Source organism: Dermochelys coriacea, chromosome 1 (genome assembly GCF_009764565.3).
Source record: "Dermochelys coriacea isolate rDerCor1 chromosome 1, rDerCor1.pri.v4, whole genome shotgun sequence".
NCBI lineage: Eukaryota > Metazoa > Chordata > Testudines > Dermochelyidae > Dermochelys > Dermochelys coriacea.
Window position 1 is genome coordinate 155,494,229 of NC_050068.2, and position 17,748 is coordinate 155,511,976.

The window sequence follows — 17,748 nt, forward strand, 5'->3', positions numbered from 1 at the left end:
CCATACTCCTGCCCACCAATCTGTCCATGGAACCTTAACCTGATCCTCTCTAAACTCATGGGACCCCCTCGCTTCCTGTTCTCTCCTCCACCTTTCCTGGAAGGTAGCATTTCTGGTTGCCATTACCTCGGCCGGAATGGTGTCCGAACTGAGGATCCTCACCTCTGAGCCGCCGTATACAGTATTTCACAAGGACAAGGTGCAACTCTGGCCGCACCCCAAGTTCTTCCCTAATGTGGTCTCCCAATTCTATGTGGGCCAGGACATTTGTCTGCTGGTGTACTTCCCGAAACCCCATACGGACCCAAGTCACCGCAGCTTGCACACCCTGGATGTGCGTTGAGCGCTGGCATTCTATTTGGAGCACACCAAGCCCTTTCGCAAATCCGCGCAGCCATTTGGGGCCATAGCCGAGAGGATGAAAGGCCTCCTGGTGTCAGCGCAGCGGATTTCGTCTTGGATTACTGCATCCGGGCGTGCTATGAGCTCACAGGTGTTCCGGCCCCGGCGGTCATAGCCCACTTGACCAGGGCACAAGCAACTTCCCCGGGGTTCCTGGCACAGGTCCTGATCTAGGAGATCTGCAGAGCAGCCACCTGGTCCTCGGTGCACACCTTCACAACCCACTACGCGGTCAACCAGCAGACCAGAGAGGATGCGGCGGTTGGCAGAGCGGTCCTCCGAGCAGTTGTTCCATGACTCCTGCCCTCCTCCAGAGGTAAGCTTGTGATTCACCTAATGTGGAATGGACGTGAACAAGCACTCGAAGAAGAAAAAACGGTTACTTACTTTCTCAACTGTAGTTCTTCGAGATGTGGTGTTCATGTCCATTCCACTACCCACCCTCCTACCCCTCTGTCGAAGTCGCCGGCAAGAAGGAACTGGAGGGGGTTGGGCCGGCGGGGGTATATATGCACGGCGCGGCCCCACAAGCCCGACTGGAGCCACTAAGGGAAAAGGTTTCCGATGCTCGTGCACGCGGTGCGCGCACACCTAATGTGGAATGGACGTGAACAACACATCTTGAAGAACAACAGTTACGAGAAAGTAAGTAACCTTTTTTTTTCTCTGAACTCCTATAAATTTTGTAAGATGTGCTGCTAAGAGTATGTCTACACTACAGCTAGGAGCATGCTTCCCACCTAGGGTACATAGACACATTCTAACTCCGCTCAGGCTAGCTCACTAAAAATAGCAGCCTAGCTGCGTGAAGCGTGAGGAACAGCTCAAGCTAGCGGCTTGAGTACAAACCCAGCCAAGCCCATTGGGTAAGGACTTGGGTAGCTAGCCCGGGTAGCTAGCCCAGGCTGCCACTGTACTAGCCCCAGCTACACTGCTGTTTTTGAGCTAGCACATCTGTCTACTTGAGCTGTAGTGTAGATGTACCCTAAGAATCCATCTAACCATCTTGCTGCAAGAAACTGTCTAACCAGCTTTACATGGAAAACGATGCCACTTGACAAGGACAGGCTTGTGATAGAAAGAGAGATGAGAAAATACTAATTGGAAGCATCAAGAATAGTCATAAAAACAGGACTTACTTTTTATTTTTATAGCCCTCAGTACAAGCGAAAGAAGGTACTCAAGGACACAATAGAGAGGGTGTTCAAACAGCATATGTTTGACCTTCAAGCAAATTCTACTAGAAATACAGCATTTCCTAAGGTGGAAGAAGTTCAACAATCACTAAATTAATATGCAAGCTAGCCTGCCAGCATACTTTCTCAAAAAAACCCAAAGCTCAATTGTCACATTAACTGATACATCCTTCAGCCAGAAGATGCTTCACATTGTTGCGGACCAATGATTTCAAATGATTTATTTGGAAGAAAGTATTTGAGATGTTTTTTCCTTCCTTTATACTCCCATACCCAGTGTTTGTGTTTTTGCTGGGATGCTTATTACTGACCTCTCCTTAATTTAGGAATTAATACATTCTGGTTTGGGGGGAGAGGGGAATGGGCTTACCTGTTTGGTTTTTTTCTACAAGATGTCTGAACATCTGTCCATTTCTCTTTTTCTCCTTTTAATTTTGAGAGAGAAGATACAGTATTGGGGTGGCAACATATACAGTGAGGGAATGGGATGAATGGGCTTAACAGGATCAACAACTTTACCAACAGCTTTGACACTGCTTTTGTTTCTTCTGCCCAACTAGTAATAACTAAATTGCTAGCACTGCTGAGTTGTTATCCCATTGAAAATTTGCAGGTAAATGAAACTTTCCTTTCAAAATTTCTTGCTCTACAGATAGGAGAATACAAAGGAAAGTTTGTTTGCCATCCTTATGGCATACTGAGTTGTTTGAGGGGGAAAGTGATGATAAAGTAGTGCCTTATTAAATGAAAATTAATGTTAAATGATTACATGAAGTTCTTCAAGTGCTGTCCCTGTGGGTGCTCCACTCCAGGCGCCGGGATGCACCATCACCTGGAGTGGAGCACCGACAGGGACACACATCTCGAAGAACCTCAGTCACTGCAAGGTGAGTAACCTTCTCTTTCCAGTGTCTTGTGTTATGTAGATCTTTCTAATTTGCTAAATTGCAGTAATTTAGAGGGTAACAGGAAATTTCCATGCTGAGTATTAGCCATGTGTAAAATACCAGCCTGTTGGAAAAGTGAGAGTTGAGCTTGGATTCTGTGTAGTGAAAGGTGACGCGCAGTTTTATAGCGATACTTGAAGTGAAATGTTAGGGCTTTTATTTGCTGGTGTACTGAGTGATCTTTTCAGCCTGTCATACTCTGAGGAATGCTGAGTTGTTTTTCAGCAAGTTAAAATCAGTTGTTTTAATGAGCCAATTTTTTTCTACATTATGTATTTTCTACATTTCTCTAGTACTCTTTAAGTCATGAGATACTGTAAATTAGAGCTCAGAATGAGCAACTGGGCAATTATTTCTAAGTTATCAACTCAGTAAGGATGACTTAAAACTGTCATTAGTGATGAACATTCATTTGGTTTTACTGTATTTGTTCTATACTTTTGACTTGTACTGCTTAACAAAATTTGTTGGTGTATTTCACCTATATTGAATATAATGATTGGATACTTTAATTATGGTGGTTAAAGGACCCAATCTGGCACTGTGCTGTGAATGCCCTTTGAAATCAGTCTTTGTGGGAATAGGCCTCAATGCTGTAATTATGCTAATTCTCCCGTAGAGAATATGTGTTTTTCTTTGTGAGCCTTGAAGATGAAATAAAAGGGGCATGAGGCCTTTTTTTTTGTTGGGGCTGGGGGGGAAGGAGGGTTTCTAAAAATGTAAAAGAGCCTAAAGTTATTCTTTTAAACCTAAAAATGGTTTCTGGGCTGTTTTAAAAAAAACAACAAAAAACTTGTCTTTTCTATAATACTGATTTGGGTACCTAATAAAATTATGTCATCACGAGACTAAAAACTGAGCACTTGAAAGAGGAAGGAATATCTTAATGGGATTGACTATTTAAAACTTATTTCTTGTCTAGCACCTATGTAACTCTCACTGCCCAATGATTGCCTGGGGGAAAGCATATCTTTGTTAAAGATTCAGCACACTTTTTCCTTCTCTAAACCTTGTCTGTATTAGAATTTAAATGAGATGTGCTTGCTAACATATTGTGGGTCTAGTGTAAAGTAGGAACGCTGCCTTGAACATGTGTTGTTCTGATCAAGTTAAAACCTTAGGAGCCTAGGTTAGAACTCAGACACCTCAGTATGCGTTAAACTAAATATACATTGCTTGTATGTACTAAACTTTTAGAATGTTTCAGTGTATGTCTCCATTACAGACTAAATTGTAATGATGATAGGCACACCTGCATTAGCTTAAATTTAGCTAGCGTAGCTAATAGTAGCAATGAGGATATGACTAACTTGTCTAGGCAGCTAGCCTGCACTTAAATCTGTGCTTTTCTATCTTCACTGCTATTGTTTCCCCTGCTAGCTAGATTAAAACTAATGCAGATATGCCTACATGCGCTATAGTTACACCTGAATTTGCAGTGCAGATGTACCATTAGCCTTTTATCCTAGTGTAGATAAGGCCTCAAAGTATCCATGAATGTACTTGAGGTACCACCCCATCCCCCAGAAGTCTTTCAGCAAAACTAGGGAAGATCAGAATTCAATACTGCTGATATTTCTAAGATAAAGAAACAAGCAGGACAAAAAACATGCAACTCTCTCTGTAAATCATGGAGGGGAATCATTTGTGGCTTATCTTTTTAAAAAAAAAATAGCATAGCTTTAGGAATAAATGCAGGGATTTATGATACTATATTTGAGCTTATGTTGATGTTTTCATTAGAAATTTTTTTTTAAGAGTCTGTTACTCTGCCAGTCTTTTTAAGAAACTTGGTATCTATACTGTAAGACCAGAAATAATGGTGTTAGTCTTAAGTTATTTATTTTATTGTATTTAGCAAGTTATTAGAACCTTTAAAGTGAAGAGGTATTGGGACCTGGAAACTGGCCTTCCCCTACCTATCCTTTTACACAGGAGTGGTCTCCATAACACAGCCCTCTAAACTGATAAACTAATTACTAATTAAGAGCTGGATTCACCAGTTCAGTTTGACTGCTTTGCCTTGCCCTGCTGATGCAAAGCAGTTGTAAATTCAACTGTTGGTGCACTCCGGCTGCTTTATGCTGTTCTGGTATACCAGTGAATCTGCTGTTAAATTAAAAGTTTTTAAAAAATTAAGGTTGACAGAAATATTGCATAGTAGCATTCTCTTTGGGTTTCTTGTTTAGTATTCATGTATGAGAATTTAAATAATTAAAAAAAAACCCCAATATTCCTAAACAGAAAACTAGGTGAAAATTGATTTTTGTCTCCTTAATATGAAATGGTCTCTGTGTTTTGGGGATAAAGTAAAAATTGAGACAATTTTTAGTGAGTAATGTACACTGACTTTCAGTTAGTTTCTAAAGGATTTTTATCACATTAACCGAGGCTTTATCTACACTGGCACTTCATCGGCAAAACTTTTGTCATTCAGGGGAGTTGCAAAAAGACACTCACCCCTGCCCCCCGAATGACAAAAAGCGCCAGTGTAAACAGCGTTTTGTGAGCAGGAACTCTTTCCTGTCTGAAAAGCCACTGCCGCTCATGGGGAGTGGTGGAAGTTTTGAGAGCTCTCTCCTGCCGACAAAAAGCAGCTACACTGGGGTGCCTTTTAGTGGCACAGCTGTAGCGGCACAACCGTGTTGCTAAAAGCCTCGTAGCATAGCCATAGCCTTACTGAACATGATCCACAGTCAGAATTCATGTGTTGAGTGACATAGTCTTTGGCCTACAAGGTTTTTAAAAAAATCTTATTTAACAATATTAAAATATAGATTTATGTGAATGCTTCAATTATGGTAGTTCTGGTTATTCATTTTCTTTAAATTATGCATACTTATGTATTTTCTCACTAGCACTTAGTTGCTGTATAGCTTGGGAGGATTGATTGAAGTTATATTTGGTGAAAATAATAGTTTTCTGCAAATCAAAGTAGTTTTAGGGAATGGAATTTGTTTTTGCTTTGTTGGGTGGTGGATAATTATCCCATGAAAAATTTATGTGAAAATTTACCAAACATAAAACAGCTTGTTCGTAAACACATAGAGTAAATCATTTAAAAAATAAACAACCAAGATCTTCCTAGCCAATCAGCCACCAGAAGTTGGGGGATGGACTGGCCCAGGATGTTTGGCATCTTACTATTATGATGGTAGGGAGTTAGAATTCCCTTAGATGCATGAATGCATACTAGGGATGCTAAAAGTATTTTGACCTGTCCAGTCAATTGTGTATAGTTTTACATGACTCTGGAAAAATGACCATTTTATGCTAGACTGTCTTCTGAAATAACTGATGCTGTATGTTGTTAGAAATCTGAAACTCCCAGATTTCACAAGACAAATAACAGTTTTAGCTATTTGAGAAACTGTGCCTTAGAATTGAATTCAGTTGCTGAATCGGGGCCTTTGGGGGGTAGGTGTATGCACTAAGTCTAGGAGTAGGGGATAAGAAGCTTGTGTATTTTTGCAGAGAGAATGTGTATGCTTTAGTGCATATAACATGTTTTTTCTGGTCTGTGACCTATCCAGTCAGCTCCACCAGTAATTAAATAACAGCAGAAAAATTGTATTTGCTTCTTTCTGATTGGCTTATGTACTGAAAATATTACAACATGGTGCTGTTATGCATTTTCTCCATGAGAGACAGGTAGCTACTTTTGTTTTTGTTAAATTTGGTGTAATTTCAATAAGTTTTGTGGTATCTGATTTACAAATTCAAGTTCAGGTTTTTGCATTGTTTGTAGGTAAGCATAACACTGTTATTGGCGCACATGTTCATATTCCATCAATGCTACTGTCAGATTTGAAATCACTGATAAAATTTATTTGGAAATAAACCTAAACTTGTAATGAGTTACTTATGTTTTTAAAGTGTTTAATATTAAACTATTTAGTTCTTATTAAATGACTGTTTTTATTATAATTAATTATTTTACTTTCCCACTTTTACAGTTCAGTTTCACATTGCCCACTTATATGAAATCCAGGTAAGTGTTAAGCTTTTTGTACTTTTCATGAAATATAGTCAGTGTATTATATAATCAGTTTGTGAAATCCAGCCCACTAATGACACTTTTGTGAATGAAAGTTAGGCTTTGTGAAGGTCGCATCAACTTATGTTCATTAAGAAAATAATTATAATGGACGAACAGCTCAGGAAACTTAATTCGTTGTTGTAAATTTGAAATATTGCACATATAAGAGGCCATCTAGCTATTTTTTCTTAATCTTTGTATTTGCCAGTTCCTAGATACACTGTCAGTAATTTTCAGGCAAGAATTAAACTTTAACTATTGGCTAAAATTTCTTTGTGAAATTTAAATTGACTTTCAATACAGTAGTTCCTAAAACAGTTGCCAGATGCTCTAAGGCTCCATACGTGTGAACATAAAGAAACCTACAAATAAGGTTACTGCCAGATAAGATGAGTCATCATCTGCAGACTGTAAAGTTATGCTGTTATCAATTCTGGGCCAAATTCTACCCTCAGAGTTTCCTCGGTAGGCTTTTGGTAAGGTATGGACAGCTTATCCACCAATTTGAATGAAGATGCTAGGATGCAAATAAATGTAACACACTAACTATTAAGTATACCTTGAAAGTGTAGTGTAATTTGAGTGAAAACAGTCTCACAATATACATTGTACACTTTCTATTGTGCATTGATGTAGATACTAGTTGAAAAAAACAAATAAACGATGTGTCCTGAAGAACACAGATAAATAAAAAAGCTATTGTAAACAAAATAATGCCAAGTAAATTCTGTGCTTTTCCTCAACTAAAGGATAAAATAAATATAATTTTTGTGGGTGGATCATAAATTGACTTTGTTTTGTGAAAGTTAAATCATTTTTAAAACAACATGTATATTTTGTAAGTCAAACATCCAGACCCTCATATCAGGTGTCTTGCATCAGTGGTTTCCAAACTTTTTACTGAGGTGACCTACCCACGGTCCAAATTTGTGGGCGGGTCAGAAGAGTAAAATTATAGGCTAGGTTTGTCCTTCGCTGTTGCCACCAGTGCTGCGTCCTCACCCTGCCAAGGGGGCACTGACTACCTGCAGCAGCGTTCTCTGCCTCAGCACCGCAATACTAATTCTGGCCTTGTGCAGAAGGCAGGCTGTCATGGTGCAAGGTTGGTTGAGCCAAACCTGAGTGGCACTGTAGCCATGCAGGTTAGGTTGCAATGTCACTCACCCAAATATGGACCAGCTGCCCCTCTGTCATTGACTGCCTCTCTTCCGCTACAGGCCAGAATTACCATTGCAGTGCTGGGGCAGAGGTGATGGGGCAGGTCATGATGGAGGGGCAGCCGGGCCAAACCCGAGTGGTGGTGCTGCTGCTTCTTTGTATGGCTGATGTAGAGCAACAACTATAATTTTACATTTAAAGACAGATAATTACGGTTAAGACAGATAATTACGTCAAGAGTACAGTGACTTCAGTTGTTGCTCTGAAGAAGACCGGGAGATCGTTGATAGATGTTCCGTCGCCGGGTTGCTGGCATTAGTCGTGATTTCTCACTTATCAGAGTGGGCTGCGTGAAGGCTGGCATTTTCCACTCCCGAGTGGTGCTATGGCGCTGTGACCCCATGCACCAGAATGCAGTGCCTGGAGCAGGGAGTTAGGGCCAGCCCACGGGACAGGAGCTACCACTGTGGCGTGCATGCAGGGTGGGGTCGCTCTCCAACCCCCACCCCACCGGGCCTGTGACCCATTAAACCTTCTCACGACCCCATAATTTGGGAGAAACAGCTTTATATAATTGGATGATGGGCATTTACCATGAACAGTGTTTCGTCTACCCTGAATTTTCCAGTAAGGTGTCAGAATTTAAAGCCTTAGCTCAATACAGATTAGAGCCAAGAACTTGGGCTCTGATACTAGCTGCTGTAGTTCTTGCAGTGTAGATGTACTGTGGCCAGCTTCAGTAGTGCTTTAAAGGGACGATCTTGTATGCTCTTATACATTTTTGTGGCCATTCTTGGTGCATCCAAGCCCAAGTCTCTTGCCAGTCAACTATACATCTATGTGAGATTGAGGGTTCCCATGGAACCAAAGGTTCTGTTTAAAAATAACTTTTAAACAATGTGATGTTCTCCTACAATTAACAATGAAAACAAATATAAATAAAAGTGAAAATCACTTAATTCATTTTCATTTTCCAAGCTGAGCAAAATTCAGGAAGAAAACCAATATAAATAGCAAGAAATAGATTGGATTTTTAAAATTTTAACTTTTAATATTCTGAGTAATGTAAACAAGAACATTGATTATAGCATGTTATTTTTAAGTTGTGTTTCTTTAAAGGTAACCTGCAAATTTAATTAATTTGATTCATTTTGCCTAATTTGGTCATTGAATTTATTTTGTGAAAGCTTCATATAGCACAACAAAGACTATATAAGTACATTTTCAGTGCTTTTCTACGAATGCTGTGCAAAACTGTATATGCTTCAGTCCTTACCAAACAATTGTTTGTTTAGAATGTAAATCTCTATTCTATCTATACAACTGCAAATTAGCTCCTACAGTGGAAAATGCTGATTTTTCATTCTCCTACAACTCCAGTTTTGTGGCAGTTGCATGTCTTTTCCAGCAAGCCCACCTAGTTTGGTGTTAATATTAAAATAAATAACCAGAATTGGAGCCGATTACTAAGAAATACCCATTTAACCAAAATTGTAGTGGAGTTTTAGCAGTGTGGGTCGTCATGTTTCAGTTTAAGTGATATCAAGAGGAATATACACATGTTTAATTGATTCTACTTTTAATATGTGTAAGTGAAAAATGCATATATACAAGATTATAGGCTTGAGAAAAAGTTATAGCCCAGAAGAAGGGCTATAAAAATAGAACTTGTCCATCTATATTGGAGTACAGTATTTTAGATAAATGGCATACATACAAATCATTGTTTTCATCAACATAACTAGAGACAATATTGAAAAGGAGAAATGCATTATTCTGCTGTGCCAAAATTAACTAAAAATTTATAGTTTATACATGTTGCAACTTTTAAATAATGTGATAAATTTAAAAATGTAATTTTTAAATCTGAAGTTTTATTCTAGAAAATGCAAATGGTATGTATTTATGACGAGTTACTTACATTCAGGGCTAAGGCTTAGAGAGAGTTCTTGGATACAGCAGATGCTGTTTAAATGGCAGACTGATAAATTGCATGTATACTCAGTTGGGACCAGGAAACAGATTAACTGAACTGGATTTCAGTGAGTGAGTAATATATAAATGGCACACTTTGTGTTTGTAAGCCTGCTTGCAATGGGTATATTTCGTAGACTAAATATTTTTATTTACTTGGATCTCTAAAATATGCTAGAAAGGGTGGCGGGGAAGTTTTCTCATGTTGAGTAGCACCTTGCTCTGATGACAGGTTTCAGAGTAGCAGCAGTGTTAGTCTGTATCCGCAAAAAGAAAGAAAGAACTTGTGGCACCTTAGAGACTAACAAATTTATTTGAGCATAAGTTTTCGTGAGCTACAGCTCACATGAAAGCTTATGCTCAGATAAATTTGTTAGTCTCCAAGGTGCCACAAGTCCTCCTCCACCTTGCTCTGAGTGATTCCACTAATGTCAGTGAGATATTTATGGAGTAAAGTTCTGTTCAATACGAGTAAAAATACCAAATCTGCCCAAATTGTGAATCAGAAATTTCAGTTGTTTCAATGCCAGTAAAATTCCAGTTAATCTCCTCCCCAGTATAGTTCTTTGTTCAATTCGTGATATTTATGTTCTAGAATGATTGCTAAATATGTCACTTACCTAAGTGCAGGTTTTTTAAAAAAATATTGCATACAGCACTTGTTCCTAAAGCAAATAGTTAAATATTAATGTTTGCGAGCACAATCTCTTCCTGTAATATTTTGACAATAGATATTTTGATTCTACCGTTTTAAGAATTGTCTATTGTAATGTTATCCATGTGGGCTTCAGATATGATAATAGTGTAAACAATGGGCGAGATCCTCAGCTGTTGTAAATCGGCGAAGTTCCATTGAAGTCAGTTGAACATTGCTCACTTATCAGCTGAGACTTGGTCCAATCGCTTTTCAGGCATTGGTCTCACATGCTGCAGTGCAGTACACCTAAAATCAGTGACAAAACTCCTGATTCTGTAGTAGCACATTTAAATTATTTTAAAGTTTTTATTTTACTACTGAATCCAGTACACTTAGCCTATATTTAACTGTTGACAACATTATTAAATGCTGTCCAGGGTGTTAGAGTGGCGTGATAGTGAAGGGTATGTGACTGGTTGACAGGTTAAGGAATCAAGCTTCTAATTCTGAATTCTAGTCTTGAGACTTTCAAGATTCATAGGCCAGAAATGGATCATTATGATTATCTAGTCTGACCTGTGTAACTCAGACTATAGAATTTCACAAGTGATGCCAACATCAAGCCTGTTGTAATTTCTGGCTGAGCTTGAGAATATCTCCTAGAAAGTCATCCAATCTTGTTTTAAAGATTTCAAATGATGGAGAATCCACTAAATGTCTAGGTAAGGTTTTCCAGTAGTTACCCTCACTGTTAAAAATTCGTATTTCTACTCTGAATTTTTTACCTTCGACTTCCATCCACAGGATGTTGTTATGCCTTTATTTGCTGGACTAAAGAGCCTTTACTATCAGAAATCTTTTTTCTGTGCGTAGGTACTTAGATACCTACATGCCTATAGGTGATCGTCACCTCTTAAACCTTCTATTTGATAAACTAAATAGATGAGCTTCTTTAGTCTCTTACTGTAATGGTGTGTTTTCCAGACCTTGAATCATTCTTTTAGCTATTTCTTAAGCCTTTCCAATTTGTCAATATCCTTTTTAAATATGGACATTAGGACACAGTATTCCAGTAATACTCTCACTAATGCATTGGTCACCCTATTTAACCTTTTCACATATTGGCATATTAGCTTATTTCTAGCACTCTGTATCTTCCCCAGTAATTCAAGATTTATTAAATATCAATGAGTCATAGAAACTCCTTCAGCCAGTTCTCTCAGAACTCTTGGGTGCAAGCTGTATCTAGTCTTGCAGATTTTACAATGTTAACTTCAGTAGTTGCTGTTTAACATCCTCCTTATTTGCTACTAGAACATAAAGTATTTCATACTCACACCTTTCAGTGATATCATCCAGTTTCTTTCCAAATATAGAACAGATATATTTATTGAACTCTTCTTCCTTTTCCTGCATAATTGACAATTTTACTATCCCTACCTCGTAACAAACCTATACCTTTGGTAAGATTTCTTTTGGTCCTGATGATAAATTTTAAAAATTCCTTCGTATTGTCCTTAACTGTAATGGGCATGCATTTTTCAGATAGTTAGCTTCCTTTATCAGTTGTCTACATTCTGTGACTGCTGAGTTAGTCATTGCTATCAGCTTCCCCTTTTTCTGTTTGTTATATATTGCTGCTTTCACTTTCCTTCTTAACCAGACTGATATTTTAATCAAGAAAGCCCTGTCTTGTGATTGTGGAATTTGGGCTTTTGGGCATCTAGCAAAGGTAACAGCTCCTAATAATCATTCATATTGCTTTGTTTAAATATTAATTCCCTGTCAATTTTGCTTATAATTGCTTTCAGCTTTATGAAATTGTCCCCTTTAAATCACCAGAGAGAGAGAGAGAGATACAGATATATTTTTTTACTGCTCAGGACTATATTCTGTTTGCACATAATCGATGTAATTAGGTTGTGAACATTTGCATCTCGACAGTCACTAACTTTTTAGTTCAGTGGTCAGTTGATCTTCCTCAGAAATTAGGTCTAATTTTGAATATCGCTAGCTAAACTGTAATACATTTTATTTAAGGAAATTATTAGAATTTTTAAAAATTCCAAAAAAGTTGGATTAGTGGTAACATGAGTCCTCCCGCATGCATCTCCCAGATTGAAATCAGGGAGGAGTAACTGAGGAATTAAGGCATTTAAAATAAATTTACCATTAACAATAATTACATTATATACAGTATATATAGTCATGATAACAGACACAGGTTAATGCTGTCAAATAAAATTCAGCTGTTTGAAACACTGCCCATTTCAATAGTGAAGGAAAGAGTACACAGTCTGAAAGCTTTTTTCATCAATATGGCCCTGAACCTATAAACTACTGTGGTGGGTTTTCCCAGTATGCAACCTGGAACTGGGGTAGTGCTGAGCCCTCTCTTACCAACCTGGGCTCCCTCTCACACTATGATGTTGTACAAGCTGCAAACCTCTCCATGTACTGCACTTACACAGACATCCACAGGCAGGGAGACACCTAGCTAAGTTACATGAATGCTTCTCTAAGCCACTTATGAACCAACAACAGAGAGTCTTCAGCCAATTCTCTCCAGCTTAGGACCCCAGAGCTGTACCATCTTGCTCTGGTCAGAAGCCTGACCAGTTAAGTGTTACCCAATCCACCCCTTCCTCATTGTGTAGAAGACATGCATCAGCTTTTGTTCACTGAGCAGAGGTTTCCCTAGTACTTCAAGCAAAACACGCTGTTTTAGGTAAAATAGAAAACAGATTTGTTAACAACAGAAAGATAGATTTTAAGGGATTATAAGTGGTAGGCATCATGGATGGAGATGGTTACCAAAGAAAACAAAAATAAGTGCACAGTCTTAAATTCTATAAACTAGACAATATTTGAATCAAACAGATAGTACAAGCAGGTTACAGATCTTTGAAGGGTAAGCTGGAACGCTCCTTCAGCCTGGAACCACCTCCCTAGTTCAAAAGTCTTTGTCCTCCAGACATGTTTCTAGGTGTTGAGTTGTGTGGGGGAGTGAGGCCAAGTGATGATGTCACTTCCCCTCTTTTCTAGCTTCTTCCAGCTTGCTGGAAAGAGCCTTTGCTATGACTTGGGTCAAGCAGTCTTCATTGTATATGGTTCCTAGGATAGTCCTTGAATGTGTGGACTCCCTTTAATGGGCCATCAGCAGCATCTGGCTGCTCCATTGTTGTACCCGAAAGGCCGGTTGTGGGTGTTCCCAACCTCCCAACATATTTCAGTAACACACACACAGCAAAATATTATAACTTCCCATACAATGATAGCACATACAATCCAACAAGATATTAATGTTTAATAGATCAAGACCTCTAAAATGATACCTCACAAGGCATACTTTGTACAAAACATATAATTATATGACATTTGTGAATATGGGGGCTCCAGGGTGATGCTTTGAATTAGAGTGCCACAACTACCCAGAGGTTTGCAGCTTGAGGCCCCATGCTTCTACAGTACATACGAATTAGAAAGTGAACACGTTCATGATTCAAGCACATGTTGTATAAATAGACGATGACAAGATAGAATATCCTAATGTTGCTAATATATTCCAGTACCTTTAGTGGCTGTGTATATTTGAAAATCATAGCTCCCAGTATGACTGAAATCATCCTACTACCGGGCAATAAACATCTAATGCTACCTACAGCCATAAGTTATAGAAAAATAGATTTTAAAATATTGACCTTTTTTGCATCATCTACAAACTGCCTCAGTCACCAACATTAGAGCATGGCTACACTACAGCAGCCCAGCTTTGGTGGTGTAGGTGTAGCGCGATAGTGCAGATGTTTCCTGCATCAGTGGAAGGGTTTTTTCCACTGATGTAGTTAATCCACCTCTGCAAGAGGCAACAGCTGCACTGATGAAAGTACGTTGACCTCGCTGCATCTTCACAGGGGGTTAGGCTGAGATAACTTCAGTGCTCAGGGTGCAGTATTTTTCACAGCCCTGGGCAAAGTAGCTAGGCCAATCTTATTTTTAAGTGTAAACGGGGTCTTGGTTTCTGTTTGTTTCTGTTTTGGAGTTTGTGGGAGGAATTTACAAGTTTATTAACTGCACTCTGTTACTATAGCAATGAGCTCAGTAGACACCCTGACTAAAACAGTATAGAAGTATAGGGCTAAATTTAAGAAAACCCATTTTGATATTGTGGTGACCATTGGTTTGAATATAAATGGCATGATGCATATGTAGGAAACCTGGCTAAATCACTCTCTTTTGCAAAAATTTTCCTCTTCATTATATTATTTTGACTTTATACAAACTATTATATCTTCAGACATGTTATTCCACTGCACTATGTATTGCCATCATTAAAGCTTTCATTGCACTGTATACAAGAAATTTTGTTGTAAATTTTCTGGGAATGCTTTTGTTTGCTATCAGTACTGTGCAACAGTTACTATTGGTAGTAGGATACAAGTTTTATGAATAATCCATTTCCTTTTCTTCCTGCTCCCTTCTTCCCCCTTCCCCCCCCCCCCCCCCCCCCCCGCAGAGAAAGTACCACTCTGCAAAGGAAGCTTATGAACAACTTTTGCAGATGGAAAAACTTCCGGCACAAGTAAAGGCAACTGTCTTACAGCAATTAGGTATGTAAAATCAAGTTTTCTTTTATTTGTGTGTGTTTGGATTTGCCTCTCTGGTTGTTTTTATTTTGCCATCTGTCTTTGCAATTAATAATTAGTGCTTTCAGAAGATGCTTTTTGAAGGCTCTTTTTCCAGTGAGTCAAAAATTCACTAAATGTCATACATGAGGTTTTTACCCAAGTCAGAGAGAATAACATAACTGTAAATAACCTCTCTACTAGTAGAAGGGAGGGGAGAGACAGATCTTTAATGAAAACTTTATAATTTATAGGGTTCTCGGATATTATAGTGATTTACACTAACAGTACATTGTGTAGTATAGGGGAGAATTTTGGTGAAAAACAGGAGCGGTTAATCACCAGTTGCAACAAAATGCTTGTTTTATTTGTAGGGAGGGTTTAAAATGGAAACTGCATAAATGAGTGAAAAGAAACCTAAAAGCTGGAGTCATTTTCCATGTTTTGGAAAGTTCAGTATCTTCTTTAGTCTAAGATTTTTCTACTGGATGGGTAGAACATTCTTCATTTAGCATGACAAATGGGAATGAGGATATGGAGGCAGATATTACTATATCTGATGTAGAAGCGAAACTCAAACAGCTTAATGGGACTAAATCGGAGGGCCCAGATAATCTTCATCCAAGAATATTAAAGGAATTGGCACCTGAAATTGCAAGCCCATTAGCAAGAATTTTTAATGAATCTGTAAACTCGGGGGTTGTACCGTATGATTGAAGAATTGCTAACATAGTTCTTATTTTTAAGAAAGGGAAAAAAAGTGATCCGGGTAACTACAGGCCTGTTAGTTTGACGTCTGTAGTATGCAAGGTCTTGGAAAAAATTTTGAAGGAGAAAGTAGTTAAGGACATCGAAGTCAATGGTAAATGGGACAAAATACAACATGGTTTTACAAAAGGTAGATCGTGCCAAACCAACCTGATCTCCTTCTTTGAGAAAGTAACAGATTTTTTTAGACAAAGGAAACGCATTGGATCTAATTTACCTAGATTTCAGTAAGGCGTTTGATACTGTGCCACATGGGGAATTATTAGTTAAATTGGAAAAGATGCGGATCAATATGAAAATTGAAAGGTGGATAAGGAATTTGTTAAAGGGGAGACTACAATGGGTCCTACTGAAAGGCGAACTGTCAGGCTGGAGGGAGGTTACCAGTGGAGTTCCTCAAGGATCAGTTTTGGGACCAATCTTATTTAATCTTTTTATTACTGATCTCGGCACAAAAAGTGGGAGTGTACTAATAAAGTTTGCGGATGATACAAAGCTGCACGGTATTGCCAATTTAGAGAAGGACGGGAATATCGTACAGGAAGATCTGGATGACTTTGTAAACTGGAGTACTGTAATAGGATGAAATTTAATAGTGAGAAGTATAAGGTTATGCATTTAGGGATTAATAACAAGAAATGTAGTTATAAACTGGGGACGCATCAATTAGAAATAACGGAGGAGGAGAAGGACCTTGGAGTATTGGTTGATCATAGGATGACTATGAGCTGCCAATGTGATATGGCTGTGAAAAAAGCTAATGTGGTTTTGGGATGCATCAGGAGAGGTATTTCCAGTAGAGATAAAGAAGTTTTAGTATCATTATACAAGACACTGGTGAGACCTCACCTGGAATACTGTGTGCAGTTCTGGTCTCCCATGTTTAAGAAGGATGAACTCAAACTGGAACAGGTACAGAGAAGGGCTACTAGGATGATCTGAGGAATGGAAAACTTGTTGTATGAAAGGAGACTCAAGGATATTGGCTTGTTTAGCCTAACTTAAAGAAGGTTATGGGGAGATATGATTGCTATCTATAAATATATCAGATGGATAAATACCAGAGAGGGCGAGGAATTATTTAAGCTCGGCACCAATGTGGACACAAGAACAAATGGATATGAACTGGTCATTGGGAAGTTTTGACTTGAAATTAGATGAAGGTTTTTAACCATCAGAGGAGTGAAGTTTTGGAATAGCTTTCCAAGGGAAGCAGTGGGGGCAAAAGATCTATCTGGCTTTAAGATTAAACTCGATAAATTTATGGAGGAGATGGTATGATGGGATAACATGATTTTAGTAATTAATTGATCTTTAAATATTCATGGTAAATAGGCCTAATGGCCTGTGATGGGATGTTAGATGGGGTGGGATCTGAGTTCCCCAGGAAAGAATTTTCTGTAGTATCTGGCTGGTGAATCTTGCCCATATGCTCAGGGTTTAGCTGATTGCCATATTTGGGGTCGGGAAGGAATTTTCCTCCAGAGCAGATTGGAAGAGGCCCGGGGAGGTTTTTCGCCTTCCTCTGTAGCATGGGGCACGGGTCACTTGCTGGAGGCTTCTCTGCTCCTTGAAGTCTTTAAACCATGATTTGAGGACTTCAGTAGCTCTGACATAAGTGAGAGGTTTTTCACAGGAGTGGGTGGGTGAGATTCTGTGGCCTGCATTGTGCAGGAGGTCAGACTAGATGATCATAATGGTCCCTTCTGACCTTAGTATCTATGAATCTATGTAGGCTTTATAAAAATAGTTTCAAAGTATATTCACTTTAATTTTTTATTTAATACAGTGAATTCTTCATTCACTACTATCATGTTTTTATCTAATTTAATTTTTTAATATTTATTTAGTCTACTTTCTTCAGTTTTCCTTTCCTTTTTTATAATTGGCAGACAACTTCATCAAAAATTTGTCTATAATACTTGCCTTTTGTGATGTAGATTGGTTGTGTATTGCTTGGATTTAATTTACTTAGCTTTTGATTTTCTGCATAGGAGTAAAA

General features: G+C 38.5%; 1 protein-coding gene across 17 annotated transcripts in view; it reads left to right on the plus strand.

Moving 5' to 3' along the window:
- The window catches only part of KDM6A (lysine demethylase 6A), a 289,478-nt gene that overhangs the window by 194,253 nt on the left and 77,477 nt on the right, over positions 1-17,748 (plus strand). For 16 of the 17 annotated variants that reach the window (XM_038390659.2, XM_043506376.1, XM_038390670.2 and 13 more), the window contains 2 exons: positions 6,502-6,536; positions 14,870-14,963. In XM_038390659.2, the coding sequence (XP_038246587.1) occupies positions 6,502-6,536; positions 14,870-14,963 (129 nt within the window). The remainder of the gene's footprint in view (positions 1-6,501; positions 6,537-14,869; positions 14,964-17,748) is intronic. The other variant, XM_043506408.1, reaches the window with a different exon arrangement.